The sequence below is a fragment of the Lepus europaeus genome, chromosome 6, assembly GCF_033115175.1.
Source record: "Lepus europaeus isolate LE1 chromosome 6, mLepTim1.pri, whole genome shotgun sequence".
NCBI lineage: Eukaryota > Metazoa > Chordata > Mammalia > Lagomorpha > Leporidae > Lepus > Lepus europaeus.
The window spans coordinates 113916451-113938241 of record NC_084832.1 but is presented as its reverse complement, the minus strand read 5'-3'; the positions used below and the strand labels follow the sequence as shown (position 1 = coordinate 113938241).

Sequence of the window (21791 nt, the reverse complement as noted above, 5' to 3'; positions counted from 1 at the left end):
AAGCACTATCTAGCTAGAGAAGGAGTTGACCAATGGGATAGAATGAGATTGTAGAAGTACCCATGCCTGCAATTCTTCCTGCTTTTGGGACAAGTGCTACGTCAGAATGAGAAGCTGTTAGGATTTCTTCATCCTGCAGTCTGTATTGCCTTACTATAACAAAATAGCTGAGGCTGGGATGTTCTAGGGCCCCATCTGGCAGTGGCCTTTCTGTTGGCAGAGTCTCAAGGTGGCACAGCATCACATTGCATGAGACAGAAAGCGTGCATGTGTGTGTCTTCTGGTTTCTCTGCCTCTTATAAAGCCACTAATATTCAGTCATAGGGGCTCCACCCAGATGACATCTGATCATGTTCATCTCCCAAAAGCCTCACCTCTGAACACCATAGTTGAATTTGGTTTCCACCCCACTAAAGCTTCATGATGGGGTTATATGTCAATCCGTGAGCCCTCAGGGGACACATTGAAACCATATCCCTAACCCTTCAAGAACAACACCTAAGAATATTGGGAAATGGAAAAAGAACAGGGTGTTAAAAAATGAGCAGATGTCCCTTGTCTCTCATTGGAGTCTGTGGCTGACATCAATGAATTTTTAAGTTTGCAAAAGAGTTTATCATTGAGCAATAGAAAATTCAGATACTCTGACATGTCCATACTTATAATTTATGAGCAAATATAATTCTTCTTATTTACATGAAATCTGTAGATTTAATGTCCCAGACCCTGAGCCCAGATAGTTGACAAAGAGTTCAGATACAAATCCTAACAAATTAATCACAGGCAATTTCTGCAAGGACTTCACTATAGTCCACAGGGGAGTTATCGTAATCCCAACATGAGCGCACATGAAATCTAAGCTAGAAAATCAGGTCCAAAAGTAACTGGTTGGCTGGCTACACAGTGCAGTAGAAATTAAAAACAAAGACAGAAAACTGTACATCTGATCCTTGTCATGCCACGAATTACAGCCTGTCTTTGAGCGTAAGTACTGTACCTTCCTCTGGGCACAGATCTTCATGTATATACTGAGACTATATTATTCCCTGTTCCAGCCTAGTGTTGTGAGGGATGTCTCCACATCCTTGGTATCCTCTCTGTGAAATGTACACAATTCCAGGACACACATGGAGTGACCCATGTCCTCTTAGTGGTCACCTCTCTAAGTAGATTGAGATATTTGGTTTAAGAATGTGGGAATAATATTTTCACACTTTCCCCTTTATCCTTTTTAGGATTATCTGGGAGCTTGTATTGTCCTCACTGCCTCAATTGCATCCATTAGCGGGTCTTCCAATTCTGGATTGGTGGGCCTGGGTCTGCTGTATGCACTCACGGTAGGTATGGGTGAAAAATACTGATCTCCGTGCAATGTTGGAGGTGCTTTCTATAGCTCTTATCAACTGTCTTGCATGAAATGTTGGTAAATAATAATAAATAACAGTAAACTTAGATCCAAACCTAGCCTTTTAGGACAGCTTAGGTTCATCTCTGTCAACCAATTTTTAAACCCTCTCTCTGCTTTCCAAATGCCCCAAAAGCCAGAGCTGGGCCAAGTCAAAGCCAGAAGTCTGGAACTGAATTTAGGTCTCCTACATAGTGGCAGGCACTCAAATGCTTGAACCATCATCTGCTGGCCCCTCAGAGTGCAGTAACAGGAAGCTGAGTTGCAAGCAGAGGAGCCTGGATGTGAACCAGGCACACCCATAGGGGATGCAAGTGTCCCAAGTGGCATCTTAACTGCTGTGCCAAATGCCTACCCAAGGAAATACGAATTTAAAATAGATAGATGCAGACATAAATATGGGAAAATTGAGGACAGTTCAAAGAACGGTAACATTTGAAGACCCCTGAAGAAGGATAGACACTTTGCCGCCATATCTCATGACATATTCTGGTCTTAGATAACTGGTAGAACTTAAGAATTGTTCACATGATGTATGCTAACTACCCAAGTCATCCTATTCTCCAAATATCCAGTCATTATGAAAAGTTCTTACTTCCAAATGTGTTATATATCTATTTTTGTCCTCTGACACAGATAACCAATTACCTGAACTGGGTGGTGAGGAACTTGGCTGATCTGGAAGTCCACATGGGTGCAGTGAAAAAAGTGAACAGTTTCTTGACTATGGAGTCTGAGAACTATGAAGGCACCATGGGTACTGCTCTGAGTCTCATCCGGTTCCATTGAAATGTTCATGTCTATCAAATGGTTGTTCTCGGTTTTGTTTTCCACTTCCATATCTAGAGGGCTTCCTCTCATCGTGGCTGTGCATATGTACACCTGAAAACAATTCAACTCTTCAGGCCTAAAACATCTTGGCTAGAACCAGAGTCCAGAGAGATATTATTTAATAATATTTAAAGAGTTAGGAAAATATTAGGGCTTTATCACATTAGTTGCCAGCCTAAGACTGTGAACTATCATCTTTTCTTTCTCAAGCCCTTATAAATTTAGATGTCAAGAAATTTGAATCTAAAAGTATGGCCTGGGACTCTCAGCTTATAGGAATTAAAATGGCAGGAAATTCAAGACTGAGAATGGATTAAAATGCTTTGCTTTGCCTAAATTCTGCAACAGTTATCTCATGATTCAAGGACAAAATCAAGGTAACTTAGCCAGGACCACTAGATCCTTCATTCACAGCCCTTGTCCACATACCTGGTATCATTTCTCATCATCCATCCATACTGGCACGATGAACAGGCTAGACTGTCTTCTCATCTTTGTGTATTGAAAACAATTTTGCCTCTCTCTCATTCCTCACGATCCATGTCAGGCACCACCTTCTCTCGGGAGCATCTGAAACGCTCAGGTTACCGCGATGCCTCAAGTCCAGCCCCATCCGATGGCTCTTCATGTACTACAGTGGCTACTGACTGACTTGTATGCTGCTACAAGGATGCAGCAGGCAGCTCCAGTTAGCACTTTTGTCTCCACATTCTTAGCACCTTGCAGAGTACCTCACAATTTAAGCACTCACATGGTGAAAGCCCAACTGACTGGACAAGCAAATCAATTCACAAATGAACTATCTTTTCACCTTGAATACCAGCTGAGTGCTGGAATGCTGAAGATGAGCTAGTTCATGTTCCAAACATGTGCACACACATGCACACAACTGCTTTAAAATTTCGTAACCAAAAGGCATTTACTTGAATGCAATTTAGATGTTAACGCACAAAATTACGTGCAATATTACTTTAAATTTTTTAAATTATATAGAAATGTACATGTATAAATGTGTGTTTCTATATCTGTTATCTTTCATCAATCAATCTATTTATGAGTCTGTCTTTTTCACATACCCCACCCCAGATCCTTCTCAAGTTCCTGAACATTGGCCACAAGAAGGAGAGATCAAGATTCATGATTTGTGTGTCAGATATGAAAATAATCTGAAACCTGTTCTTAAACATGTCAAGGCTTACATCAAACCCGGGCAAAAGGTATGGAATTCACTATCATTGGATTTGCTTTATGCATAAAACTTCTGATGGAGCCCAGGCTATTTTCACCCAAGCTCTTCAAGCTTAGTCAATTCTACTGCCATCTAAGCTCTTCAAATAAAGTAGTTAAAGTCTCACCAGGCTCACACAAGATCCACTGAATTATAAAGGTCAAATTATCTGCAGAAAAGGTAGAGACAGGATCTGTGTACAGTATGTGTTTTCTAAGTCATTTTGTGATTCATTAATCTCCCATAAAGATGCAAAAAGTCTACACTAGATGTGCTTTATTTTTTAAAGATTTATCTTACTTATTTGAAAGACAGTTACAGAGAGAGGTAGAGACAGGGAGAAAGAGAGGTCTTCTATCTGCTGGTTCACTCCCCAAATGGCTGCAATGGCCAGAGCTGGGCCGATCCAAAGCCAGGAGCTTTTTCTAGGTCTCTGACGTGGGTGCAGGGGCCCAAGGACTTAGGCCATCATACGCTGTTTTCCCAGGCCATAGCAGAGAGCTGGATTGGAAGTGGAGCAACCAGGACTTGAACCTGTGCCCACATGGGGTGCTGGGGCTTTTAATGCACTGTGCCACAATGCCTGCCCCACTGACTTGTTTTGAAAACTTTCTGGTTTCAGGCCCATGGCCATCTCAGACATCCCATGAGTACTGTTGCATTCATTCCACCTCTAGCCCCACAATGACTTCTTTCGGTTATTGTCAACAGAAGAAATGAATCCACACACACACAGACTCATTCTATTTTTCTTTATAAGCCAATGCTTTTAAGATACAGTAGACTTAATTATCAGTCCAAAAATATACTAAATGTAAAAACTTAGGCCATGAAAGGAAAACAATACAACCACATAGAAAAGGAGTAAGAATGAAACCACTGAAGATTTGATGAAGATTCCATGTGTTTATCTTGATGATGATAATTCATTAAGGGAGGCTGAAAACAATGATTGTAATGTAACTTTTGAAATGTAGGTGTGGTTTTATGTTGGTTAACATGCTTGTGCCCATTCTCTGTGCTTTGTCTGAGTTCCCCTCTTTCTGAGTCACTGTTGCTTTCATAGGTTGGTATATGTGGCCGCACTGGCAGTGGCAAGTCATCATTATCCCTGGCTTTCTTCAGAATGGTTGACATATTTGATGGTAAGATGTGAGCTATAATCTTTGACAATTTTTCAAAACAGTTTAGACCATGGGGTGCTTCACTTAAAAAATACGTCAACTTCCTTAATTCTGCAGAAGTGAAAAGTAAGTATTTACAAGGACTTTGTCCCTACACCTGGTTTAAGGCAGTTATCCCACGTAAACAGGCCAGCAGTAAAGAAAGAGCATAGAATGGGGGGCATGAAATGATCAGGTCTAAAGTCAGGTCTGGAGATTATGGCTAAAGAGTTGTAACTACTGGGGAGATGAATAAAAGGCTAGGACCTTGCCCAGCAGAGGGTGGAGACTGGCATCTCAAGAGGAATTAAGAGAAGACGGCCTTGCTTCCCTCACACTATAAATAGATCTTTTTTCCAACAACAAGGAGATCAGTAATCTGCATGGTAAATACTGGAGCATGATTCTTGACAACCATCTTCTTACGAATGTTTGATGGTCTTGAGTTTTTCCCAATGGGGCAACCTTCTCTGTAAAGTGCCAAGCTCATGTTAACAATATCCCCAAATATTTATTCACCCACAAAACTGTTAATATGATAGGTAAAAGCATAGAACTCACTGAATCTGTGTGTTAACAAAGCAAAGTCACATTATTTAGTCTATCAAGTATCCTATAAATAGGCCAGGACATAAGCCATCTTGAGAGTGGGTTTAGCCATGAACTACAAAACCAGCAAAAGCAAGTACTTAAAATTACTATCTGTGATGATGATGATTAGCACTTTCTATTTTTATTGCACTTGAGAGTTTATATTCTTTGACTTACTTGAAAGCTTTGTGAGATAAAGAGTTTAATTTTTCAACAAAGCTGAACTATGGTAAGTGCACTGCTTTGCTGTTAAGATTCAGAAATAGGGTAACAGCTATCCGTGGGTTAGTGCTTGGCTTTCCCGTGGCTAATGATAATATACGTAACTTTTTAGGGACATTCTACTGGCCTTGCATTATAAGACGAATACATGATCAAAAGACAGCTGGAAAACTTTTCATCTAAAAATTGATGTGGTTATGACATTAGCTTAGTCCTCATGAGTTCGGAAACATGATTTCAGGCTGCATGTGAACTACTAATGACTTGTTCTCTGTTTTAAGATTTTAAGAGATAATGTACTTTCTGAAAGACATAGTTTAAGTGAATTACCCTTGCCTGCTGTTGAATCTAAACTCACCTGGGGAAGGACTGCAGCTGCCATTTTTAGCCTAGCTTGCTGAGATAATACTCAGTGGCAGGGTATTGTCTTTGCACAAAAATAAGATGTCAGATGAATCTTCAAGTTGAGGAAAGAACAATGGGATTGCATACATCTTTATATGGCTGTACACAGTGTAGAGAAATTTGTTAAAATATGATGTATATTGTAAGATTCCCTTTTTTATTTGCTAAGTACTCTTAAATCAACGTAGAAATGCATGACAGACAAAAATCCTCATCATCAAAGAACTTATTTTCTAGTTGGAGAAGGGATAATTGCAAAGATAAGTAAATGCATATAGAATGTGAAATTCTGATAGATCCCATGGAGAAAAAAAAAAATAATAAAACAGGGAAGGGGAGGATAAAGGAATTCTAGAAGGAACTCAAAAGGAGCAGATGTAAACGACAAAACTGAAAACCCATTTAAGGATATGTGCCTAAGAAATATAAACTCTCACTAACATGTATTTTTCTTTCTAAAATTCCATCCACAGTTCACACACCAAATGCCCACAATAGCCAGGGCTGTGCCGAACCTAAGCCTTAATCCTGGGACTCAGTCTGAGTCAGCCACGTGGGTGTCAGTGATTCAAGGACTGGGGCCATCATCTGCTGCCTCCCGTGGTGCACATTAGCAAGAACCAGGATCAGATGTTCAGTAGCCAAGACCTGAGCAGGGCACTGTGATATGGGATGTGAAATGGCATCCCCAGTGGTAACTTAGCAGCTGCACCACACACACACCTCTAAAATGTGTATTTTCCTAGAGACACATCATGACGGGTCTGATACTGAAATTGAAAACTCCTTTTCTTCCTTGAACCAGGAAAGAAGTTGTCATTTGTAACCAAATGAGATTTTATTTGATTTTACTACATGCCTGTAATTTTGGTTTCTTCTTACAGGAAAGATTGTCATTGATGGGATAGATATTTCCAAACTACCCTTACACACACTGCGTTCTCGACTTTCAATCATTCTGCAGGATCCAATACTATTCAGTGGTTCTATTAGGTAAGTGACAAATGCAGCAAAATTTTGGGATTTACTCTTTGGCCTTTAAGAAGGATTTATTTTAAGAATTGTTTTTCGAGTAGATATGAAATAGCACTATCAAGATGGTAAGATCAAATACTAGGGAACTTCAAAAGTTTGAGAAATGACATTCTAAGATGAGTTTATTTTGGTGCATACTTTGAAATTTATGCATACTTTTTCATAAAACATGTTCGTAGGAGCTTTCTGAAGACCCCTTATATTCTGACAATTGAGATTGGGAGACCCTAGAAGTGCTGATGAACCCATAAAGCCTAATTCCTTAAATTTCCAGATGTTCCTCCCTTTCAGTTTGATTCTGCAGAAGCCACTATGTCTCTGAAGCTGGAACCGGTGATTTTGGGCCATTTCTGATATATTCTATCCTATAGCCACCTGCCAAACTCTTGGTCTCTGGCCTGGCCTTGGCAGACATTCTGAGTAGACTCATCCTTTTGCCTAACTCTAATCTCTGAGCTTTACTTTCAGTCCAAACTACTTCGGAGAAGCTGCTCCAGTCTTTTCTAGTCCTGATTCTTAGTCCCCCTCCACCCCACCTCACAAAAGAAAGAGGTGTCTATTGCTATCTGCTAAACTTTAAATATATGAAATCCATACATAGTCATTTTTTCAAAATGTGCATTTTTCCATGGACCTTCTTAAGTACTCTTGTAGTGTCTGATTAAATTCTCAAAGCCTTAAATTCTGTAAAAAAAGTTCTGGCTTTATCAAGCTATTTACCAACACCATCGTTAATTCCTATCTTTGCGTATATTTGTGAATACTACTGCTGTGGTTCATGCCATACATCGTACCTAAAAATAACATAAATTTTCATGTAAATCAATGTATTGTGAATCACTTGCACAGAAATATGTTAACAAGACACTGTTCACGTTATACCAAGCATAAAGAAGGAGTGGTTGGATTCAAGTAATGAAATTGGCCCTATCTCATGTATATAAACTTCCCTATTGATGCAATCAAAACCATCTTTTTATGACATTAAGGTCATTCCTTCATTGATCAAGCATGAAATCACTGCCTATACTGTTCTAAGTGTTGAATACACAGCAAGAACCAAACTTATGTTTCAAAGAAAGAAAGAGAAACACAAGAAGCAAATATACATAAAAGGTCACCTATCTTTGTTCCCTAATTAAGTGATTTTTCCTTACAGATTTAATTTAGATCCAGAGTGCAAATGCACAGATGACAGGCTCTGGGAAGCTCTAGAAATTGCTCAGCTGAAGAATATGGTCAAGTCTCTATCAGGAGGTCTAGGTATATTTCTAAGTCATACACTGATCACTTTCTTCTGCAATGAGTTCTGCATATTTCTATCTACATTTCATGCTGAAATCACTGAATTCTAGTGCTTAGTCCCCTTGTATTTGAAATAGTCTCTTAAAGGTCGATAGAACTTTTCAGAATTTAATGATTGCCCATGGGGTGGGAGAGGATGAGCAAATCCCATTCCTTGTGAGCGCTTGAGAATACTCCAGGTAATCCCTGTATCTGCTCCGACTTCTCCTGCTGTGGGGACAGGCCACTGTAATCTGATGTTTCCTTGAATTCATTGCTGCTCGGCTCACAGACAACACACTTACTCTCGGGAGGTGGAGGAGCCCCTTGCAGAACGGCCAAGGTTAGGAGTTCTATGCACCGTTCAGGAAAAGACAACTTCTCCTCGGTGGGAGCCATTGTCCATGCTGTCAGGAAATCATTTTCCTATTATTGATATGGCACAGTTGTTAGTTTATTTGGAACAATGGCCTACTCAGGCATATTTACATCCTATGATTTTTCACTAAGTCCCAAGCAGAAGACACAACAGAAACAAAACTTAAGACAGTACATGTTTAAGGGAAATAATTATATTGACCTTGCCAGGGTCAGGTTGTAAGAATAATTCCTGGCCGGCGCCGCAGCTCAATAGGCTAATCCTCCACCTTGCGGTGCTGGCACACTGGGTTCTAGTCCCGGTCGGGGCGCTGGATTCTGTCCCAGTTGCCCCTCTTCCAGCCCAGCTCTCTGCTGTGGCCCAGGAGTGCAGTGGAGGATGGCCCAAGTGCTTGGGCCCTGCACCCGCATGGGAGACCAGGAGAAGCACCTGGCTCCTGCCTTCGGACCAGCGTGGTGCACCAGCTGCAGCGTCCATTGGAGGGTGAACCAACGGTAAAGGAAGACCTTTCTCTCTGTCTCTCTCTCTCGCTGTCCACTCTGCCTGTCAAAAATTAAAAAAAAAAAAAAATTCCTGAATTCTGGATGAGTCTTTCCCTAATAATTTTTTTGAATTTTTAAAAATTTATTTATATAAAGAGGAAAATTTTCATATATATGGTTTTTTTAAAGATTTATTTATTAGTTGAAAGTCATAGCTACACAGACAGAGGAGAGGCAGAGAGTGAGAGAGAGACAGCTCTTCCATCTGATGGTTCACTCCCCAATTGGCCACAATGGCCAGAGCTGTGCCATGCTGAAGCTAGAAGCTTCTTCTGGGTCCCCCACATAGGTGCAGGGGCCCAAGGACTTGGGCCATCTTCCACTGCTTTCCCAGACTATAGCAGAGAGCCGAATCGGAAGTGGAGCAGCAGGGTCTTGAACCAGCGCCCTTATGGGATGCTGGCTTTTCAGGCCAGGACGTTAACCCGCTGCGCCACAGTGCCAACCCCATCATATATAGAGTTTTAAGAATATAATGATACTTCCTACCCTCTCTCCTTATTTTTCATTTTTGCAATGTCTCTAATAATTTTTGATGTCTCCTGTGGTCAGCCCAGCTGATGTACTTGAGAAATTGGTGCGTGCTTGTAGACCTTTCTTTCTTGGCATTTGAGGTTCCTTCCCTGCCCATTAATAATTGGAAAACCCCTTCTCCATAGTCCTCTTCACTCTTGTCAGAAATGTCTGCACTTGTTTTAATTGTGGGGCTAGTGCTTAGAGTGCATGGAATGTGGAAGCCATAGGGGATGGTAGTTAACAGTGTGTTACTGGCTGAACACTGTGCTCATCATTTTGACAAAGATTTACAGCAATTGCTTTGGGAAGATCTGAGTCAGGTCCCAGTACCTTTCTTCTTTACTCTGTAAACTACAAGTTGGAGAAGAAATGCTTAGCATTTAAGCATGAGAAGTTATAAGAATTAGGGGAATAGAATTTCATACAATATATATAATTAGGTACATATATGCAATAGAAATTTCTCTTGGGATCTTACTCAAAAGTGTCTGAATTTTAAGATATTTTGGAAAAGGAATTTATCTTAAACTCATAAGAGTAACTTATAAGATGCAGATGGCAACAGGAAAAGGAATGGCTACTGCGGACATATGCATTTATCCCTACAACAGTGTTCCATTTAGCTACTGTGCCACACACCAGTATACTGGGGAAATTGAGCAAAAATCAGTCCAATCATTACCCATGAAAGCTTATAGTCTAATAGGATGGTATCATGGATACCATATTCAATTTCTTAAAAAATTCTTTTCTCTGGACCCTAGAAAAGGATATTAAATGAAAATTATATAAAAAGCCTCCAATGTCTTCCTGTACTCAAAATGCTTGAAAATAGTGTACATCCCATCAGGAGGCAATTCACTATCTGTTGTCAAACACAGGATGATCCAGGGTCATCCTAATTTTCCCAAAGTCTTGCTTATCCAGGAGGAAGTCCTTGTACCACTGTTACACACACAACCTATTTGTTCCTTCTTTCCCCAAGGAAAGTGGCAGCAGCATTACCTTAGTGAATCCTTGATTCTTCCTCTGGTTTAGATGCAGTTGTCACTGAAGGTGGGGAGAACTTCAGCGTTGGGCAGAGACAGCTGTTCTGCCTCGCTAGGGCCTTCGTCCGCAAGAGCAGCATCCTCATCATGGATGAAGCGACGGCCTCCATCGACATGGCCACAGTGAGTGCATAGTCTGTACTGTACGCATTGGACGGCTGGGGATATATGCATGGCAATTACTACTTATGCTTCCCGGATATGATTCTGAATCCTCAGTTCTATTGTTTTGAGTGAGTTCTCAATTCCCTCCTTGGTCAAACCATTGAGAAATGATATATGCTTTAAAGGAGTTCCCATTACTAATAATCAAAAAAGGAAATTTGCCATCACTTTTCTTCTCTCATTTTAATTTCTTCGTAAATTCAGGCCTGCAGAAATATTCTAAGGAAGGTAAAATTCCAAAATTATTTTTAACTTTTAGTTGGAAAATAATTGCATGTGTTTGTGGGTTTGTAGGAGGATGTTCTGATCCATGTAAACACTGTAGAACGTCCATGAAGTCAGTCATATCTATCACATCCGTGATTTGTCATTTTTTTTTTTCAGCAAGAACATCTAAAACCTATGTTAGCAACTTGGAAAGTGTAATACATTATTATTGACTATGGTCACCATGCAGTCCAATATATCACTAAAACTGTTGGCTATTGGGCTGGCGCTGTGGCTCAACAGGCGAATCCTCCACCTTGTGGTGCCGGCACCCGGGGTTCTAGTCCTGGTTGGGGAGCCGGATTCTGTCCCAGTTGCCCCTCTTCCAGCCCAGCTCTCTGCTGTGACCCAGGAGTGCAGTGGAGGATGGCCCAAGTGCTTGGGCCCTGCACCCCATGGGAGACCAGGAGAAGCACCTGGCTCCTGCCTTCGGATCAGTGCGGTGCGCCGGCCGCAGCAGCCATTGGGGGGTGAACCAACAGAAAAGGAAGACCTTTCTCTCTCTCTCTCTCTCTCACTGTCCACTCTGCCTGTCAAAAAAAAAAAAAAAAAACTGTTGGCTATTACCAAAAGGCAAAGATAAGAAGCACTGGCAAAGATTTAAGAGTGTAGATTAGCATGGCTGTTGTGGAAAATAGTGAGAAGTTTTTCAAAAATCTGAAAATAGAATTACCATCTGATCTGGCATTCTCGCCTCATTATTTATCAAAAGAAATTTAAATCAGTATTTCACGGAGATACCTGCAGCTCCATGTTCATTTCATTGCTATTAACAAAAGCCAAGATATAAAATCACCCAAGTGACCATAAATGAGTGAATGGATAAAATGTGGTGTATACACACCATGGAATACTATACAGTTTTTTAAAATATGAAAATCCTGTCATTTACAACAATATGAATGAAACTGGAGGGCATTAGGCTAAGCAAAATAAATGTCTAAGGTAAGCAAGAAAGACGTCAGCTGTAAGTTGATCCCAGAAACAGGATAGAAAGGGATAGAAAGGTGAGCACAAGAAGCAAGGGACTGAATGAGAAAGGAAGACATTCATCAGTTTCCATTAGGTTGAAGGAACAAGTTTTAATGATATGCTGCACTGCATCTGAGCATCACTTGTTGAAAAATGTTCAAGACAGTAAAATTTCAGGGCTCAGTTGATCAAAGTCCTGTACCATATCCTAGTATGATACTATGAAAGTTCTAGAATACAGTATGTAAATCTTTATTCAGCTTTAATGATGACCAAAAGCTACCATTTACAAAAGCAATTTGAGGGAGGTGGATTTGCTAGGATTAATAATGAGCTTTGTGTTTTCATGATTAAAAGGCAGAAACTTTGCCTGTTGAAAGAAATTATTTAAAAGTGTCACATATGTCCAAGACAGCCTCGTCTGGAAAAGTGTGATAAACTGAAGAAAATGTCATGTTAAAATGCAAATTGTGTATGGGCTAAGAATTAATGTTATTCTTTTAAAAGTTAATTTGAAGTTAAAAGTTTGGCATCAGAAAGCAAAGAACAAAAAAAAGATACCCACACACATACTCGACACTGTGTCAAACTATCCAACCAAAGTGAATTAAGTCCAAGACAGTGAAGAGACTATTATAACTGAGATACTAATTTGACATCATTTTTCCTATTAAGAATTCTAATCAAAGTGCCTATGCAAAGTAATATAGCCTTCTCAAAGTCAACATAATTTAAAGCAATAAAATGGTCTCTCGTCAAGCCATTTTATCAAGTAAATGGAAGTACATCAAGATTAATGTTAATTACAAAGATTTAGCAATCCTGGGGTTATTGTAAGGATAATCCTGCTGGGGCACAGGGAGCAGAGAGACAGATTATTAATTAACTGGCACGGAACCATTTGGAAGAAAGAATGAACTTCACATTAAGACTTAACTAATGCAGTTTTCTCTAGGAAAGAGATGGAAACTTTACCCAGAATATCTTTTAAAATATATTTTAAAAAATGTGCTAGGAATAAAAATGGGTCCTGCCTAGAATGTTCTTTTTTGGATCAAAATCCAAATTTTTGGCCTGGGTTTGTTTTGCCCTTTTTGGACCCAAAGGTTAATACCTTGGGTTTTGTTGATTTTTGAATATTTGTAGTATAGTGAAAGTGAACATTTTTAAAGACTACATTAGTCATTTAAGCAGCAGAGAGAGACTGGGAGAGAGAGCTCCAATGCACTGTTTTACTCCCCAAATGCCTGAAGCTTCCAGAGCTTGACCAGAGCTGAAGCAAGGTACTCAATCCAGGTTTCTAATATGGGTGGCAGGGACCGAAGTAGCTGAGCCCTCAGTGTTACCTTCCTGGGTCTGCATTAGGCAGGAAGTTGGCAGTCAGAAGCCAGAGCCTGAAACTGAACCCAAGCACCCTGCTGTGGGTGTGGACATCTTAAGTGCTAGGCTAAATGCTCACTTTGGCAAGTCAACATGTTGATGCTTCCTCTTTTGGGTTCCCTGGTACAACATCTTAGTCACTCAATGCTGATCACTGAGTTTCATTTGCACTTTGGGGACACCGATCAACTCCAACACGAGCTTGCTGCTAGGGACTGCTCCCTCTGTGTCTTCCACTGAAGATTCGGGAGTGAGAGTACTCAGAAGGGATTTGACATGTTTGAGGGACACAATGTTGTGGCAAGAGGAAAGTAGTCCCAAGAAGGTTGACACTTGGTTGATGTTTTTTTGGCAGGAAAACATTTTACAGAAAGTGGTGATGACAGCCTTTGCAGACCGCACCGTGGTCACCATAGCTGTAAGTATGGGAGCACGGTGGTGTACTCCACTTTGCTGATTGTTCTAAGGTCCTATAATCTTTATGATGGAGCAGTTAAAATATATCTATGACTATTTACATATTTCTCTGCTAGTATTTCTATGTCTGTACAAAAAAGAAAAAATACAAGCCTATTTGGAAAGCATTGTTCTTTTCCCAACTATCTGCTCTACCTAACTCCCTCAATTCCAGTCAGACACCTGAAATCTAAGGGTTCCAGAAGGTCATGCACCAGGTACAGAAGATAGTTCACATGGAATAATTCTCTTCAGTATTCTGATGGTCTAACGAACAATTTCAAATGAAAAATTTCTCGATTATCAATTCTGCTACTATCTATACTTAATTTCTCTATTCATTTTGTCTTCTTTAAAAAAAAAAAAAAAGACTGAGATACCTCACAGCAGCAGCAGGTACTTTATTTGAGATGGTCCCGACCCAATGGAAGAATTGCTTAAATCCCTGTAATTCATGTGACGGCTTACTTAAAATAGGCAACGGTGTCCCATCTCTTCCTCTTTGTCGAGAGGCAAATTCTTGCCCACTCTAGATTGACTGCTGAACTAGTTTTTAATGGATCTCTTGCTCATCCTTCCTCTTACTGATTCTCTTCTCTCCATTTCTCTCTCCAGCACCGTGTCTCTTCTATTGTGGATGCAGACCTTGTTTTAGTCTTTTCTGAGGGTATTTTAGTGGAGTGTGACACTGGTCCAAACTTGCTCACCCAGAAGAATGGACTTTTTTCCACTCTGGTGATGACCAACAAGTAGACTGTCGTGATCTACTCTGCCAAGTATCCCATTCTCTGGTAGTTATCTTAGTGGCATCCCCTCCCTAAGGAAGGGCTAATGCTGTGATTGATGGGGAGGGCCAGGGTGAGGGAACTAACGGCAGGGTGTTCTTACTCAAATCAGCTCAGTGGGGTGCTCCCCTTATGCCTAACACTGAATGTTAAATGTATAGGTGCATGAGGTTATTTATGAAAGTAGAGAATGGGTTTACCTCCCCCTTAAGGACCAGTTTCATTGTTTCCTGAGGCTGTTTTGTAGGCATCCTTAACCAACTACAGCCATTCCTTACCTGCCCTGAGGAATGCACCATTTGATTTAAATAATTACTTAACTGTTGAGAGTTGTATACCATGTGCTTGCTCTGGTCACATTGTCTGGTGAGTGCTGTGTGGCAGAAGAGCATCCTTTGAAGTGCAACATATTCATGATAGCGGAAAATGATGTCTGATCAATGCCCACTTTCCCCTGCTTTCTCCCATTCTCCTGGTGAACTCTGTGGTTCCTCTAGCCTGGAGGGCAGTCATCAAAATAAGTCATTTCAATAAGGCATAAATGATTTAAGGGTTGAGAAAATTGACTAATTTGAAAAATAGTTCTCTAATAGTTCCAGAATTTTGTAAATGTAGAAGAAAGTGAGATATGTTGGATAACAGAGAACTTTCTGTTGCTCCTATGTGAGTTCGGGCAGAGGGAGAAAGCAGACCCTTGTCTACTCCATAGACTGATTTTTTCTTCACTCTGCATGAAGCATGGAGTGCTTGGATGGTCTTTAGTGTGCATCTAAAAGATTATTTGAGCACCATTTATAATTTTGATCAAAAAATTATATCCTGTTACCCGACTTCTGCTCTACTTTCACTGAGTACTTTTCCATTGTCTTCTGCACCTTTCGCTCACCCATTCTTTATTTCAAGACTACTAGGGTGAAGGTGGCCACTAGGACACCTAGAATTCCCCTATTCACACAATCCAGAGGTGAGGGGAAGAACCATGGTAGGATTCTTCTGAATCTGAAAACTCCTCCTCCTCCTAACAGGCTCATAGAAAGAGGGACCACTATACACTTACACTCCTTGTAGAGCCATCCTCAGCTCTGTTAAGAGCGATTGTTTTTCCCTTGTAGTCTAAAAGTTGTTTTACTTGTGCCAACTTCTGCTGAAAATTGTGAAATGTCTTTAAAAGATCATTTCTCCAGCTTCTACAAAGAAGCCCTCACACACCACAGCAGCCCACGGTCTTCATTCTTAGTGAAATTTTAAAAATACTCCAGATGAACTAATCTCATTAACAATTACAACTGACACCATACTTTACTCCACTAATACAGTTTTTTTTTTTAAACACCAACCATATTTCTGTTAGTCAAGGTTTTCCCCCAATATTTTTAGACTATCAAGGCAATATTCATAATGCTGCAGTTAGAGACATAGAGGCCAAATTCTTTTTTCCAAGGCATGATAGGGTTATAAAAGATTTAATAACTTCCTGAAGGGAAAATGCACGACACCTAGTAAATAGTCTGTTAAGTATAATTTATATTTTTCTAAAAGCTAATCATTATCCTTTGTTCTGATACTTCCTAAATAAGTATCAACTGTTACCACTATTCAGCTTGTCTGTGGGGGCCAAAATAGTGGTGCAGGTTGTGGGCTGGCACCATTAGTGAGCTCCATCTGTGTCTCTTTGCCCCTTAGCTATGACTGCTTGCTTTTTTGAGAGCATCAACACCAAAACTGTCCCATCGACAGGACCCAGGCATGATGCAGGCCTTAGCCTCTGGAGACAGCTTCAGGTTGCACTTAGGAAGACTTTATGTAAGCACAACAGATGCATGTCTAGGTCTGGAACTCTGGAGAAGGACTCCCGTCAGCGTGCTAATATTTCAATGTGCGGGGTCAAGGTCCAGTATAGCAACCCCCTCATCTCATACTGAACACTGAAGATGTGAGCAGTCCAAATGAAGAAGTGTTTTAACATACATACTGGATTTCAAAGACAGTACTAATAGAAGAATGTAAAAAAGCTCATGAATAATTACTATATTGGTTCCATGTCAAAATCAAAACATTTTTGATAGATTGGGTTATACTATATTATGAAAACAGTTTTCACCTGTTTCTTAAATTTCAAATATGGTTCCTAGAAAATTCTAAGTTACACATGGCTCAGATTGTATTTCAGTTGGACACTGCTAATCTTAAGAGCAGAAAAAGGCCTGCCACAGATTTTACTGTTCTAGCTTATAAAAGGAATGCCAGTCAATGTCTATTCCCTCTTTGTGCACATCGCACAAGGGGTAGAACTGTTTTAACAAAGATCTCATTTGATCCTCTCCACCAGTCTGTTGAGGCAGGGACACTTTTTACTGCCCATGGTTAAATGTGAAGCGGGAAGCGTGGAATGTTGGCTGTAGAACCCACAGGCAGGCCAGCCCAAGTCCGAGTCCCGTCTTACTTGAGAGCCTCCACTGTTAACCCGAAGGTTAATCATGACAGGCGAGTGCTCCTTTTAGGTACCAGGTCCCAATGAGAGAATTTAGTCAGTGGGTGAGTATCTCCTATTTTGAAGTTAGTGAACCTGACTCTAATGCTGGTTCTATTCCTTGTTTTCTATGTGATCTCTTGTTTTCACCTTATCTCTGTAAACCCAAACGGTTTCTCCTATATAGTAGAGAGCAACAGTTTCCACAGTCTGGAATGTTCTGATGACTCACAAGTATGTGTGTGGAGCACTTTGTATTTGGCAAATGCTCAACAAGTGGTTGGTTTTATTAGTAATTACTAACAGCAAAGCATCTCTCTAAGGGTACCATGCACAAATAAAGAACAGGTGCATGGCAGAGATCTCACAGGACTAAGAGATGGCATGGGCATGTTTTGAAGTGCTGGATAATCCATATACTGCTGCATGTTGGGATGGACTTCTCCATGTTATCTTTCCAGAACTGAACTGCTTTCCAAGGCTCTGCACTTGGAATTTACCAACTCATACAAATTCTCCACTAAGATATGTGGGAACAAAACACAACCCAGCTGGTTCCTGATGACCTCTCAGCATTTACATATTTGACAAACATTTATTAACCTCTTAAGTTTCTGTGGAAATGACAACACTGCTATGTTAAATATATTCAAGATAATGCAGCTCACGTACTATCTAGCCATACTGGCCAGTTGTAAAAGTATGTAAACAAATGACACTTCAGATAAAAGAGGGGATTGGGTTTCCTGCCTCTCAAAGGCACACCATGAATAATCCAGGAAATGACCTAGGAAATAATAATTCCGGTTTTGGCTTGCAGTCTGAACTCTCTAACAATGCCATGTATTCTTTGCACTTACAGCATCGGGTTCACACCATTCTGACAGCAGACCTGGTGATTGTGATGAAGCGAGGAAACATCCTAGAATATGACACGCCAGAAAGCCTCCTGGCTCGGGAGGATGGAGTATTTGCTTCTTTTGTTCGTGCAGACATGTGAAGGGTTCTTAAAAAGAGGCATGTATGTACAACCACGCAGTTATAACCTATTTGTGGATTATATAAGCTTGACCCTCATAAAATAGCATCTTAAATTTTTACAAATTTTGTATAAGCAAATAAGTTGATATTTCTCTATTCTTTAAAATGGTTTTCCAAAGTGTTACTGTTGAGAATGTTCATTACTGATGTTTTTCTACAATAGCAGCTGTATTAAAACATGTAAGCTATTCTAGGTGGTGACTCTAGGAAAATCTGTTGCAGCTGTGTGTCCAGATGAGGTGACTGTGCTTTTACCTGAATCCAAATACTTCTGAAAAGTTCTACAGAGATGGACAAAAATGGTTCATGGCATTTAGATTATTGGAAAAAAATAGTGTTTCCTGAAAGTTAAACGTAGAATAGGGTCAATACCCATTAATGCAATCTTAAAAATAACTTTCTAAAAACTGACCCAATCTCCTACAATATTGCTGTCATGAAATGTTTCATAAGGCTGCATATGCATAATGCTTGTTACCGTTATGCCACATTCCCTCACAGAAATGAGTTTTTCCCCATAGTGATAATGAGTGAGGATATTTTAAAATCATATTTCTACATAGCCACTAAACTGAAAATCATGTTTACCATTCTTACACCCAAGTGTTGGCTAGGGCTCATAACTTTGTTACTTGAGTAAATGTTTGTTTACAAACTAAATTGACTGAATAAAGTCAAGGATGATGACTTTACATAATTAACCACTTAGTACATTATATATATTGTTGAATATAAAGGTTCACCTTGAACTAATATTTAATATATAGGTACTTAACCAAATTTTACGTTTGATTAATCAAATTTTGCTATTTTCAATTTTAAATACTTATTATAAATGCATAATGCTTTATTATCAAATAACAGGGTTACTGAAATCATGGAATGCAAAAATACTTATCTGAAAGGCTCTACTTTTTACTGTTCCTCATGATTCACTGAGAGTTTGCTTCACTCTAGATTAGAATCGTGAGACTTGTCTGAGTATCTGGTATCTGAGATCTGGGACCATGTCGTCTTTGTGCTCCTAACACTAAATCTAAATGCTCAGCCACAGTCACCCCTCATAAATATAGCTGGCTGGTCCATGGACTAGTTTTACTGCTAGCCGTGTACCTATAACTGTGGGTTAGTCTCTACTCTCCTGTGTTGTGTGTATTCTATTTATTCTCTAGTATGTATGAATGTTTTTATTCTCGACAATAAATGTGTTTATTCTATATGATATATGAAAACATATTGGATTGCTATTACCTAATAAATTACTCTGTTGCACAGTTAAAGAGGGTGATTATTCCATTGCATATCTACCAGGACTCAGCAATAGATCTAACTCAACACCACTTGCCAGCCAACGTCTGGTCTTGCTTGGATGATTTTGTTTCATGTTTACCAGAGTCATGCACGTCATTACTTTTATAGATCTAGGCTCTAGGGAATAGTCCAGTAAATGGAGTAACTAGGTAAATAATTTAACATCTCTAATTTCACAACTAGATATCTGGACTTTTCCCCAAACTTTACTGATCAGTTATGGTAGTCTTCCAGTATAGCTTTTGTCACACATTCTTTGAAGTTCTGTGGTTTACAATGCTATGATAATTCCCTTATTCACCCATTATCTACACTTAAATGCAATTACCTAAGCTTAACCTCGTAGCCCAAGAAATAAAAGGCGGGGCCAGTCCTGGGGTGCAGCAGGTTAAGCTACAATTTGCAGTGCTGGCATCCCATTTCGGGCACCAGTTAAAGTCCCACTGCTCCACTTCCCATTCAGCTCCCTGATAATGTGCTTGGCAAACAGTCGAGAATGGTCCACATCTGTGGGCCCCTACATCCACATGGGAGACCTTGAAGAAATTCCTGGCTTCAGCCTGGCCCAGCCCTGACTATTGCAGCCATTTCAGAAGTAAACCAGAGGGTAGAAGATGTCTTTGTCTCTCCTTTTCTAACTCCACCTTTCAAATAAATAAAATCTTTAAAAAAAAAAGAAAAAAGGCTGCAATAGCCAAGATGTATCCTGTAACTTGTGTTTCATTGTTTTCTTTAGTGACTGTGTACTATTTACATCAGTTTTTCTCAAGTGATAACAGGTTTCTCCTGGAACAAACTCTCCAATCAAAGTTTTAATCTGTATTTCCAGTTGAGAGTCATAATTAACCAAGTTGGGAGCTCATCAATGCTATGCAGTTATTAGGCTGCATACATACATAGCATGGACCATAAAACACTGACAGTGACTTTAACGTGCATCCTGCCGTGGCTGACACTACCGCCTACTGCTAAGTGCCTCTCAGTCAATGGACAAGGTGCCTCAGTTCATTAGAAAGGAAACCTTGCTTGGTGAACTGAGTCTAAGCTCAGACAATATCCAGAGGGACTCAGTAAACTGTTTTCTTGTTCTGTCATTTACTCAGCAAAAAGTGATCTAAGGATAAAGTTTGTTGGCAGAGATAAAAAGCCTTATTTTTCCAAATCTGAGCTGTTGAATCATTTGCACAATATTCTACTCAGTTTCAGTTCATATTACCATGTTTAGCAATACACAAATGTGGTGAGTGTGCTGAGGTTTTTCTACTGATTTTGCACGCTATGGAAGAGAGGACAGTGATCTGTTATGATGATTCTGCCTCTCACCTTCACATTTTAAAACATTATTTATCTGGTGGACACAGATTCACTCCCCAAATTCTTAAAACAGCAACGCCAGAGTCTGGAGCCAGCAATACTAACCCCTATCTCCCACGTGGGTGGCAGGGACCCAACTACTTGAACCCTCACCTGCTGTCTCCCAGAGTGTGCATTAGCAGGAAGCTAGGATCAGGAGCAGATCCAAGACCCAAACCTAGGCACACTGATTTAGGATGCACACATCTCAAGCCCCTTCTTAACCACTGTGCAAGCACCCTGCCCCTACTTTCACATTTTTCCTGCAGGCATCAGCACTGAAAAATGCACATTGATATAGTCCATCTACATACCTAGTAAATGAGATTTAAATTCTTTTTTATGCATAGTAGCAAATTGCCCCTAGCCATTTTACTAAGGTCAACAGTACCCTCCCTACATCCAAAATAACAAAGATCAATGAAGCCCTAACGAATTAATTGACTAAGTTAATTGGCTCTAAGAGAAAAGCATTCTGTGACTCAGTGTCACCAATCACCATGAACCATTTCCAATTACACACTCCTTATTAATGACCAATTTTTAGACTGCTAGTTTTATTACTTAACCTGCCCATTGAAGGTGTGAACAGTGCAACTTGGATACAATAGTTTAGTGCTACTTTATTCCCATTTTTCTTTAAGAAATGGCTACTCGATGCTGTTCATGTACCTTATCCATTATCCTTAAGTAAAAGGTTATTGAACTTGAATATTATCTAAACCAAGTGGATCTGGGCCAATTATTCCATATGTAAGGATTTGCTCTTTGACTCACAGTAGTTTGGGCTTTGTTCCAATACTAAAGTAATTTCAAAATTCCTGATCTCTTTCAGACACCCAGAATGTTCATCAATCCTTTGAACTTAGACATAAACAGAATTTCCAGTTATTTGAACCCATGGAAGTATACAGTTTCCTTTCTTTTATAGGTTATGACCT

At 39.9% G+C, this 21791-nt stretch overlaps 1 protein-coding gene across 5 annotated transcripts in view; it reads left to right on the top strand.

Moving 5' to 3' along the window:
• The window catches only part of ABCC9 (ATP binding cassette subfamily C member 9), a 154058-nt gene extending 134592 nt beyond the window's left edge, over positions 1-19466 (top strand). For all 5 annotated transcript variants that reach the window (XM_062194922.1, XM_062194923.1, XM_062194919.1 and 2 more), the window contains 9 exons: positions 1236-1337; positions 2042-2162; positions 3323-3453; positions 4531-4609; positions 6730-6838; positions 8040-8143; positions 10640-10773; positions 13790-13852; positions 18008-19466. In XM_062194922.1, the coding sequence (XP_062050906.1) occupies positions 1236-1337; positions 2042-2162; positions 3323-3453; positions 4531-4609; positions 6730-6838; positions 8040-8143; positions 10640-10773; positions 13790-13852; positions 18008-18145 (981 nt within the window). In that variant the 3' untranslated portion in view covers positions 18146-19466. The remainder of the gene's footprint in view (positions 1-1235; positions 1338-2041; positions 2163-3322; positions 3454-4530; positions 4610-6729; positions 6839-8039; positions 8144-10639; positions 10774-13789; positions 13853-18007) is intronic.
• Positions 19467-21791: the final 2325 nt, after the last annotated feature.